The 12,530-nt window shown below is 38.5% G+C and overlaps 1 protein-coding gene across 1 annotated transcript in view; it reads right to left on the reverse strand.

Moving 5' to 3' along the window:
- The window catches only part of LOC116508157 (calpain-13-like), a 93,317-nt gene that overhangs the window by 17,832 nt on the left and 62,955 nt on the right, over positions 1-12,530 (reverse strand). The window contains exons 14-16 of the mRNA XM_032216667.1: positions 9,093-9,152; positions 6,576-6,633; positions 3,058-3,131 (exon numbers count right to left, since the gene is read on the reverse strand). Coding sequence (XP_032072558.1) covers positions 3,058-3,131; positions 6,576-6,633; positions 9,093-9,152 — 192 coding nt within the window. The remainder of the gene's footprint in view (positions 1-3,057; positions 3,132-6,575; positions 6,634-9,092; positions 9,153-12,530) is intronic.

Here is a 12,530-nt window from a genome sequence, read left to right on the forward strand (position 1 = left end):
ATCAGAACTCTATATAAACATTTCAAGGCTAAAATTGTCTGTCAGGATAAAGCAATTTTGACTGCATCCATTCTACCCTTTTCAACCTTGAGTTTGAAGGTACTGATTTTCTTTTTTATTCCAAATGCAGCAGAAAAGTAAACTTTATCAGATTTTTAGAATAGCCACCTCAAGTCACTGGAAATTGAGTGGCAGACACATTTAATAAATTATTAATATTATAGTTGGTTTCATAGTCAGCCAGATATTTAGACTATACTGAGCCATTCCCAAGGATCTGGGATGGGCAAATGTTATTAAAGGTATCATCACATCACTGTTCCAAATAAAGAATTGAGTGATGGTGATTTCATCAAAGCTGATGGTATTCAAGTGGTGCTCCAGATGTTTGGGGTTGCATTTAAGGTGTCTGTTACTATTAGTACTATCTTTGCTTTCTTTTGCCACAGCTGTTCTATTTATATTTGCAGATCATTGTATTTTGTGATTTTCTCCAATTCTTTCCTTATATTATGCTGTGTTTAGATATTACAACTTCACAATCCAGACTTTTTTTGTTGTTTCTTATTGACAATTGTTAAGTCTGGAATGGCACATGGCAGGTACTTATCTGTATTTTAAAATCTCAGAGTACTTTATCTTCTTCATTTTCTGTTATTTTAGTTTGTGGTCCCACCATTTTTTTCTGGCAGGCAAATGGTACTTCTTGCAGGCATTCTAATACACTATTATTGCTACTTAGTCATGCCAATGTTTGTAGTTATTCCCTCTTTCCTCAACTTTCCTGCTCTTAACCATTTCCAGGTCTTGTGTTATCTGCTTTGCCTGCTAATTGTTTTATGTCTGGATATATAATGCTTTGCCTTGCAATGTCTCTTTTCTATTTTTATTTGGTCTTTCTTGTCGGCCAGTTTGATATCTTCAGTATTCAGTAAGAATAACTGATGTACTAGCTTCAGGGCATCTTCTTCATTATCCTTCAAATAGTTTTCCAATGCCCTTTTATCTCTTCTGATGTACTTGCAACTTTCCACACCCACCTATACTACCCAGTAAGAAGAGCCTGTCAATGTCACCACATGGATGAAAGGTATGATCATTGTTATTATTTTTCTATCTTTTGGAAATCACAAATCTCAGGCCAATTGAAAAAGAGAAATGATGCTCATTTATTCAGAAAAGACAGATCTAGGGAACTAGTAATAATACTAAGATTCTTAATAATGAGATTTCTATATAAATATCTTGAAACAATCTAGTTTGGATGTGTGAGAAACAATCCTGCCAGACTAAGTTTATCTATTTTTTTAAAAAAAAATCTGGCACTTTCATTGTAGGAATGCTATAAATGTACTGTTATCTTTACTTCAGAAAAGCATCACAAAGTACTTCATGTCATTCTGATTAGCAAGGCCATTATGTTTGGCTTGATGGCAATTGGTAGATGCAGAATAAGTTCAAATAGAAAGTACTCATCAATAATTCCTCATCAAACTAGAATGAAGTATCAAGTGAAGTGCCACAAGGATCAATACAGGTTCCTGTTCTCTTCAACATCACTTTGATTAAGAACTGAAGGGAATGCTTATCACTTTTGTAGACAACACATATTTGGATGGGATAGCTAATATGTTAGAAGATGGGAACCTACTTCAAAACAGACTTTCTAAATTAGCAGAACATGCTGACAATAACAGAATGAAAATCATCAGAAATGTGTTCTTCCCTTGGGAAAAAGAAATCAAACACAGTATAGAACAGAGGATATCTGGTTTACTAATAGTATTTGTGAAAAAAAGTGCCAGAAAATGTTGATTGCTACAAACCATGTATTAGGCACTGAAATGATATAGTTCCAAAGGAGATTAAATGCAGGTTTAAGATTTAGCCACAGAAGTATACTTGGTTTTCTTTCCGTGGTTTCCTGCATTCCTCTATTGGTCATACTCTGTTTTTTTACATTGTATCCAATCTAGCTCACTAAATATTAAGAAGCATTCAGATAAATTGGAACAATGATCACAAAACTACAAACTGAGTCCCACGAAGAGAAGACTGAGGACATCTGATTGAGGCAAGGACAGAAATTTTCTGAACAGACAGACAGACCTGGAAATTGGATAGCACCCAAGACTTCCAAGGCCTAATTTATATCATCCCAGGATAAAACAAGAATATGTGGCAGAGGAAAAGAATTTCAAGTTGAAAATGAGGAAATTATCAAATAAAACTATTTTTTAAATGGTGAGAGCATCTTCCCTTGACTGAATGTCTATGGAAGTTCTCAATCATTCAGGTCATGGTTGTCCCAAAAAAGCTTTTTCAAGAGGCAACTAGACTTTCTTACTTTTTTTGAAGACATTTTGCTTTTCACCCAAGAACTTTCTTCCGCTCTGACCATCTCCCCATCATCCAGTCTGAACACCCTAACTTTTGGGGCTTCCCTTGACTGCAGGTTCAAGCAGAGGCCATCTGTTACAGGAACTTTAAGTTGGATTACTTTGTGGAGCAGGGGGTTGGGCTAAGTGGGGTACATGGTCCTTCTTTGAGAAAGAATCACAGAAATGTTGAAAGGACAATTGGATTGATTAAATGTCAAAGTGTCATTAGTGAATTTGGATCCCCATTTAGACTGATGTTTTTATTAATATATAACCAATCCATCTGTGGTTAGTCCCTAATGAAAGCTTTATTATAGGTTGGAAGATTAAATACTAAGATCTTTCACCAATAATTTATTAGTGCAAATACAATTGTTTGCTGGTTTGTTTTGGAGGGGGGGGGGAAATTGGGGCTTTCTGAAACTGAACAAAGTGACATTAGTGGAGGATTATTGTTATGTACATCTTCCCCTTCCATGTAAAAATCTGTGGCAGAGAGAAAAAGTCCAAAGATGAAGATTATAGGAATTCACAGCATTTCTTCATAAACATTTGGCAGATCTTGTGATAAGAAGTTATTCGCAGGACTTGTGCAATGGGAAACTCAGTACAGCTATAACTCAAAGCAAGGAAGGGGAAGCATAAGGAAAGTTTATTGCATTTGTTGAAAAGATACATCCATCAGGGCTAAAAGGCTTTTGCATGAATCAAAGCTGAATCCATATCCAGTTCCCAGGCCAGCCATTAGATCTATAAGCAGAGAAATAAAAAAGCAACATACATCAAGAATGAGAGGTTAGAAGCCATACCACACTGAAATGGCTTACCTTGAAACCAGGAAAATTGGAGTCCAGCGTGATTGTTGCTCACAGCATTCTGTGAAATACATGAGCATCTGGGAAAGAGCCGGATCATGTCTTGTGTATCACAGAGGGATTGACAAAGAGTATGCTTTTAATACATATAAAACAGGTTTCCTGACAACAGGAATAGATTGGGGTGTGGAGAGAATGGGCACAACGGTCATATTCTATCTTTGATGTGATACAAAAGGTGGATGAGATCATAATAGAAAAGAATGGTGCAAGCTCTAAAATAGCAAGATATAAAGGTCCAGGCATGGATTCACAGGTGTTTCACAGCCTTTCCATATAGCAGAACCTCCCTCTACTTTGGCCAACCTTAACCAATATTTTAAAGCTAAAACTGAAGACAAACATTTGAAACATTTCTCTCTTATCCTCTCAATTATTTTGTAATCAGCCGAGACAATGAAAATGCAGTTTAAAATAGAACAATTGCAGAACTTTTTTTTTTAAAATGAACTTAATGTAAAGTCATCCATAAGTCAGAATATTATTTGGGACATTTTTCATTTCACTTTTCTACACCTACATCTAAATATTATACGTAAAGAGGCAATACTTTTAAGTTGATTTGCCACCAAAGTTCAATAGTGTGAATTGTCCATCCCAAGGATAAAACACCCAGATAGAATGTAAGCAATGTGGTACATGCAGTACAATGCAGTGAGCCATGTGCAGATCTGTACATTGGGGAAATGAAACAACCACTTCATAAACGTATGACACAACATAGGAGAACAAACACATCAGGACTAGATTCAGCAATTCATGGGCATTTAAAAGACACAGACCACTCTTTTGAAGAAACAAAGTCCATATTTTGTCCATATTTTGGACAGAGAGGTTTGAAAGAGGGGTTAAAGAGTTAAACATCATCTATCTCCAATCTACAACACAGTCCTTTCAACAATTTCAAGAAAGCTCTACACCCATTTCCACCACTCAGGTGACCCTAATGACACAAATAAACCTCCAGGTGACCTTAACAATCTGCTAAAAGAATGCAAATGACCAGCTGCCTGCAAGGAGTATAAATCCTTCCACTCCCCACCATCCAGTCAGAGCTAAAAAAGCTTCTTGGATGGGAAGCAAAACATCTTCAAAGAAAAAACAGAAAGTCCAGTTGCCTCTTGAGAAGAAACAACAACCCACCTTTGAGACAACCATGAACTGGATGACTGAGAATCTCCATAGACAGATAGAAAAAGAAAGATTTTTGTATGAAAGCTATCTGCCTAGTATAATTTGTCTATCATCTATCAATCTCTATCCATTTCTATGACAGTCTGAAATATCAATTTTTATAGTAATGTTGTGGGCATGTTTGTTTAATATTGAATACATCTCTAGCCCATTTTTTTCAGGGTTAAAAAGATTATGACTCAATAATGTAACACTCACAATCAAATCTAAAGTCAACATTAACTGTGTAAATCTTAATTAGGGAGATAGAAGAAATTGGAAAGTAGCATCTGGTAAACCCTTAAGTTAAAATGCAGAATACTAAATTCTTCCTATTGTTATTTTTGTTATTCTATTCTTTCTACAGGATCTTTAAGCTATGCACAGAAAAAAGAATACACATTTCAATAAAATAATCTGACATCAACCAAGCAAGACAATAAAAAGGATTAAAAGTAAATAGAAATGTCTAAGTGTTATAGCAACGTTATTTTGCGAGGGACTCTGGACCTGGAAAAATTGTTAACCAGCAAAATCCTGGGTGAGCCAGTGAATTGGGATTGCTAGACAATTTTGGGACCAGCTAAAATTAGATCAGAGCCAATAAATCTTTCAGATCTTCCAGAAATCCAGGGACTACCAAAGATCTATGTAATTGTAGAAGTATCTTCATTTCCAATTAGGGTTGTTTCAAGAGGCATTTTCTTGTGGTGAAGGTCCAAGTGGAGGACTTCTTGAAAGTGCTTATGTGAGATGTCACAATGCCACAGTTCTTACTTGCAGAACAGTTCCTGAACTGCTTTCTGAACATTAACAGAAGCCACTTTCAGCAAAGTCAAGTGACAGATCAGCTCTGCTTTGATGCCTTATTGGCTGATGTACCTGGATGACACAAAGTACCTCATTCAGGTGAACCAGTTGCAATCAATATATACAATATATAAAATCAAAAGAAGGGATATTATTGTTAGACTTCCAAAGGAGATTTATTTATTTTTCTTTTCACCTGTATCATATACTGGAAGTAAGGGACTCTGGAAAGGATTGACCGGAGGAATGTGGGAAGCTGGAAAATTTTAATGCTAATCAATAAAGCTTTATTATGACCAAACTTGGAATATTGTATTGAGTTTTAGTGACCATATTATAAAAAAGATGTAGAGACTCTGAAAAGAGTGAAGAAAAGAGCAACAAAGATGATTAGGGGGCTGGAGACTAAAGCATATGAAGAAAGGTTGCAGCAATTGAGTTTGTCTAGTCTAGTGAAAAGAAGAATTAGGGGTGACATGATAACAGTGTTCCAATATTTGAGGGGCTACCAGAAGAAGAGGGTGGTCAACCTATTTTCCAAAGCACCAGAAGGCAAGACAAGAAACAATGGATGGAAACTAACTAAGAAGAAAAGGAACCTAGACCTAAGGAGAAATTTCCCAACAGTGAGAACAATTAACCAATGGAACAACTTGCCTCCAGAAGTTGTGAATGCTTCAACACTAGAAGTTTTTAGGAAGAGATTGAACAACCGTTTGTCTCTTGCTTGAGCTGGGTGTGTGTTTGGGATGGTGGACTAGAAGACCTCCAAGGTCCCTTCCAACTCTGTTATTCTGACTTTTGAGTTCTAATGATCAGAAATTCCTTTTGCTGAGCAAATTGGAGCCTCAGTCCTACTGAGACAGGAGCTCAGTTTAACGAGAGCTCAGTTATTCTCACTTAGCTGATGGCTTGCAGTCTTAGACCCCACAGTAGTAAGTAAACAGAGTTAATGTGGCCCAATGTACCAATTATGCCTCTTACTGTAGAAACAGCATCTGAATAGAACCAACGCAAAAGAAAAATAAGGGGACAGAATCAAATGTAGATTACAGTTAAAACTGGACATAAACCAGGGGTAAAATTCAGCAGGTTCTAACAGATTCTGGAGAACCGATAGCGGACATTTTGAGTAGTTCAGAGAACTGGCAAATACCACCTCTGGCTGGCCCCAGAGTGGGGTGGGAATGGAGCTTTTGCAATATCCTTCCCCCAGGGGTAGGGAGGGAATGGGGATTTTGCAGTATCCTTCCCTGCCACACCCACCAAGTCAAACCCACAGAACCAGTATTAAAAGAATTTGAATTTCACCACTGACATAAACAATGAACTTTACCTTTGAGGAGAACACCATTCAGAATCCTTTGTAACTGTGATGCATCTAAGTAGGAGTTCTAATGTAGAACAAACATACACACAGACAAAAAATGCTTATGAGCGCTGTGGTTCCTTGGAAACTTGTCTTGTTACTATATACACTTAATTGAAGGACTCATGGTCTAGGGCAGTGTTTCCCAACCTTGGGAACTTGAAGATGTCCGGACTTCAATTCCCAGAATTCAACTCCCAGTGAATGCTGGCTGGGGAATTCTGGGAGTTGAGGTCCGGACATCTTCAAGTTCCCAAGGTTGGGAAACACTGGTCTAAGGTCACTTTCCATTCCTGGCAGAACATCCCAGGTTCAATCTCAAATAGCAGCTGAAGCATAGGCATCCTTTTGTCTTATTTCTCACAGTAGTTCTGAATTTTACATCTACAGAAATAATTTTTATTTATTTGGGGTAATTTGCAGCCTTCCCCACTAGCTCATTTTCTTTTACCCCTCTTTTTATCCCACCCCCCTTTTTTCCTAGGCTTCATTTGTCATTTGGTGGTTTATTTCTGCAGTGTTCCAGATAGCACATTTTAAAAATGCAAGAAAGAATTGCACCTGACAGATGTCAGAGGAAGCTACAAAATCTAGATTTCATCATTTATTTATGGGCTAATTTGAAGATATTGTTTCTTCTCTAAATTCCCTTGATTCATTTATTATTGGGAAATACAAACACACATTCAGAAAGAGAGAGAGAGATGCTTTCTTTATCGTGTTCTATAGGCAAATAATCAGCTAATTTTAGTAACAAATGTTTCAGAAGTGGATTTCTCATATATTCAGTTGCCTTAGCAAATGACCAAACATAGGAAAAGCAGCAACTTATATGCTGACTGCTTAAATGAGCTTCCAATTTCCACATAAAGAAGATAATAAAAAAACAAATAAAACTGAAACACAAAGAGAAAAACAGATGAGTGTTTCATTCCAGAGTGATTTAGATGGTGACCCCCATCTCCTCCATTAAGCTAAAGTCAAGGTAAAAGTAACTGTGACTTGGGGGATTCAAAGAATCACAGAAGTTTACAAATAAAAATTGCAAACAAAAACAAAGAATTACGCTCAATTTACAAGCTCAGTAGGAATGGAAAGCAAAATAGAAAACAAAGGCAGAGTATATAGAACCTTGACAGAAAGAGAGAGACAGACAGACACACAAACACACACACACACACACACACACACACACACACACACACACCACCATATAAATATGGATTTGGGTTCCGATAATATAAAAGCTCAGTGGCTATATATAGAGTCACTCAGGGTAGGCCGCTATGGGTTCACCCGGGTTTGGGAGAACCCATAGCGAACATTATGGCTAGTTCAGAGAACCTCCAAATCCCATTCCTGCCTGGCTCCTCCCCTCCCCACCCCTCCTAGGGGTCTCCACTTGGCCTGTTTTGGATGTGAGGTAAGTGCAGGGCCAGTGTGGAGGTTCAGTGAGGGGGGAAAATGGGCCTCCTGGAAGGCCCTTGAAGCCCGGATGAGGCAGTTTTCGCCCTCCTGGAGGCTCGAGGAAAGCCTCCAGAGCCTGGGGAAGGTGAAAATGGCCCCCACGATGTGGGTCATGAGGCCGACTAGGCCCCACCATGACCATACCTACCCAGCAACTGGGCGAAGAACCCATTGCTGAAATTTTTGAAGTCCAACCCTGGAGCCACTGGGTTTTTATATTAGCCATTATATTAGCCATTTATATCTTCCATTTTTTTTCAAGTTAGGTCTCAACTATAGCTTCTGAGCGATCATTAGAAAAAAAGGGGGATGATTTGTTTTGGCATGCTCAAAGAGATTTAATAGGAGCCTAGAAGATACATAGAAGCTGGAGGTATCTGTCTTCCAGCAAGGACTTGCTTGGCTCAGGGGACTGCTATCATTTTCTTTCCTTGCCCCGACTGCTCCTAAAGACAAACTGTGTGCACCTTTCACAGTCAGCACTGCCGTTTTCACCTTTTATGTGCTGATACAACTATTAGCTGTGAGAGGTCTATTGTACAGAAGCTTTTGGCAGCAATTTTTCTCTCGACTAAGTCAAGGAGTCTTTTATAACAGTTTATTAAGCCATTAAGAGCATCTCCTGTGAACACATGCAGCTTGGCTCAGAAAGAATGCAAATCAATTACCCAAACATTGACTGATGCCTGCTTTCCAAATGTGGAAAGTACAAACTGGAAGTAATTCTGATAGACTAAAATATGATCCAGGAAGCCACATCTATTTGTAGCCAAGGGTTACGGTTAATTGCTTGTTTGAGGAACATCTTTCTCCCCACAAGCAATCAACTCCAAACCATCTATTGTGTAGCCAGGTCCCTTGTCTGATTTGTCATAACAACTAGCAAATCAATAGCATTTTGAGAGATACCCTTGAGATCTCCATGGCTGAAGCGTGGATTAAAAGTGAGATGGGAAAGTTCCCTTTCTCAATTCTACAATCCTTGTTGAATCACACTTTTATTTCCATTCAACAAACCTGAGCAGCATATCTTAAGAAGACGCTTTCATAGTTGTCTGGATCCAAGATGAGCATATCCTGCATAAAAAAGAAAAAGAAAAAAATGTATAAAAATCAGCCACAAGAAATCAGTTCACACGAGACACCTGATTATTATTCATTCATTATGTTTCTAGCCATTTACAACAGGCAACATTGCACAGCCAACCTCAAAAGCCTGACAGTGACAAAATAGCCCTATTATCCGATCCTTCATGTCTTTCTTATTTATCTAATTAAATTCCATCCTGTGGCATCCCGTGTCTAAACTTCAAATTGCCCCAAGCCATTTGTCAGTGCATGATCTAGGGAAAAAAAAGACTGCACGATACTAGCAATCAGCTAAAGAACAAAAAAAGGAAGGATGTTATTTTATGAGAGCTCTGTGAAATGCTGAGTTTTCAACGAAGTCTCAAGGATGAGGGCAGGTCGCAGTGATCAGTGGGGAGAAAATGCCAGATTTAGGGAGCAAGGAAGAAGTGGAATGAGACAGAAGAGCATCCATAAACCTGGAAAGCTCTTGAGTATAATCCTGTCTTTGAAATATGCAGCTGACAAGCTCTTCAATGCTGGTTAAACACCAAAGAGCTCACCACTATCTGAAAAAAAAGGAAACTGGCACAATCTCTCTGGTACTGTACAGATTCGAATCAGTTGACACCTGCAACCTGGTGTTCTCCAGTTCTATTTAGACCATCGGTCACCAACTGGTGGTCCATGGGCCAGTGGTGGTCCGCAAAAATGTTTTGGTGGTCCGCAGAAAAATTATTTGCATTTTTATATTGCACTAAATCAGGGGTCCTCAAACTATGGCCTCTGAGATGGATACATGCAATGAACATTTGTTTTGCTGCAGAGAGTCTCCCCCTTTGGAGTCTTTTTGTGTGGGTTGGAGTGGGAAGAAATTTTGACGGGTTCTGCTTCAGCCTCCTGGTACAAGGCTTTGGGCGAAGGCTGGAGGGAAATGCTGCTAGTGACAAAGAACTGGAGGGCCTTGTTCTTATGGGACTCAGTGAGGTGCTTCTGCTGAGCCACATTCTTGGTCAGATCCAATTTGAATTGAACCAGCTGTTTTGCCAACTCTTTCTCATGGTGGCTGCTTAGCTCTAACAACTGCTTCCTGTTGGGGCCCTAAGGAGCCTGGGCAGGCAGGCAAGGAATGGCTGGGAGGGGAGGGGTGAGTAGAGGCTGGTGAGGTGCCCCTTGACATGAGTGACATTGAGTTGGCTATGCCCACCCAGTCACCTGACCACCTGACCACACCGACCCAGCCTGTCATTAGGCAAATCATAATAGTGGTCAGCGGGATTTAAAATTATGAATTTAGTGATCCCTGAGGTCCAAAAGATTGGTGACCTCTGGTTTAGATTACAACTCCCTTTGCCCTTTGCTGGTTAGTGATGAGAGAGATGCAGACAGCAACCCTGGAGTGTGCTATACAGCGAAAGCTTCCTTAAACAATAGTCTTTTGGCAATTATTGTACTTCAAGCATTTCTGAACTACCAACGTGTAGCACTACTAGCCATCACTGTGGCTGTATCTAACTTCTCTGAACTACTGATTTATTGCCCAAGCAATAATTGAGAGACTCTGCAAATTACTAATGAATCATTGTTTCAGGGCAAATACAGAATTCACAAGACTCCCCCTCCCGTAAAAAAATCAGTGCCATGGTAGTTTGAGGTGTCTGTAATAAAAATGATGACATGCTAAGCTAACCAGAGTTACTCAATAGAGAGATATATAAATTTAATTAATAAATAAAAACTAAATTACATGGGCATACTCATAATTAAACCCAGTCACCCATAGCCCTTAGCCATAATTGATGATGATGATGATGATGATGATGATGATGATGATGATGATGATGATGATGATTGATGAGGGCCACTCACAACGGGGGTGGGGGATGACTTCCCCCCCAGCATCAATGAGATTTTCAGAAGAACCTACCTTAGGGAAGAGTTTAAGCAAGTTTAAAAGCTATAAAACCATGGTTTGAATGTTGGCTGGGGAATTCTGGGAGTTGAAGTCCTCCAGGCTTAAAGTTGCCAAGGTTGGAGACCACTGCGTCTAGTTGGTCTTAAACAAGTTATTTAACCTCTCTATCTCAGGAGGCTGCAATACTTCCACTGCTAATAAAAAAATGGTTGAACTTTACTTGGTATAAATTTGGAACAGCCTTTTGACTTTAGTGTTAAATAGCATGGTGTCACAAGGACAATTAGGCAATCTATTTTTCAGGGCAGCCTAAGATTTCAAAGAATAAAATAGTGAAGTGCTACAGCTCCTTTTTCATTGATCCTGAGTGTTACAGTGGTGGCATTAAATGCAAAACAAATTGCCTGACCTGTTCCTCTCAAGAGAATAGAAAGATGAGATTTCAAACAGAAGAAAGGATAGCAATGCTAGTCCCGTTTTTCAATACTGCCAAAGAGGCAAACTTTCAACATTATATTTCATTTTACTGATAATGGAGAAATATACTGCATCATCTTTGCTTAATTCCCTCTGATAAATACTGATACTGATACCTATACTAATACTAATAATACTAATAATGCTAATAATGCTAATAATACTAATACTACTACTACTATTAATACTACTACTAATAATAATTTTTAAAAACATGATATCATTACAATGTCTAATATACAAGCTCAGCATAATCAAGATCCACCTAGGAATAAGGCTTTAGCATCCCAGGAAAGATTAAGGTGTCACTGAGATAACATCAAAATAGGCACTAGATGAGCCTCTATGATCGAACATTGCTGTAATTGGGATGCCACCACTTAAAAGACCCTTTCACTAGTGACAACCAACTTTACTCCTGCTAACAATGGCACTTAGATTGAAAACAGAGGCATCCATGCAGGCCTAAGGAAGGCAGAAATTCTTTATGTGCCATACTCCCAAAGGCCTTTTTAAGGTTCAGCATGAACATTGGTTGCTTCAATAGTTAATAAATAAAATCATGACTTTAGCACTGCCCCAATATAAAATCTAATGCTAGCCTTGTCTCTACATTTCTAAATACAGGGTGACTGCTATGGTTTGCAAGACAATTCAGGCCCAGAGCTGCTTTTCAATTCTGTCTGAATCATAGAACATCAATAATAGATGTCTTTCATTTAAAGTAAAAAAAATTCTTCACTTCTAGGAAATGGCCCAAAAGGAAGATGGTTATCTCCAGACCTTAGAGATCAATTAATGTACAAAGGCTGTACAACTATTTCTATTGGAATGCGGCAACATTTTGGTGTCCAATGATTTCTTAGTTTTTTTTTTACTCTGCAATTTTGGGGGGGGGGGTTAAGATTTCTTATTTCTTTATCACCTAACTTAAATTCATCTAAGAGCTTAAATTGTTCCTCGGGTATGGATTTTATGTACTTGCTGCCTCAAAA

Source organism: Thamnophis elegans, chromosome 4, assembly GCF_009769535.1.
Source record: "Thamnophis elegans isolate rThaEle1 chromosome 4, rThaEle1.pri, whole genome shotgun sequence".
In the NCBI taxonomy this organism is placed as follows: domain Eukaryota; kingdom Metazoa; phylum Chordata; class Lepidosauria; order Squamata; family Colubridae; genus Thamnophis; species Thamnophis elegans.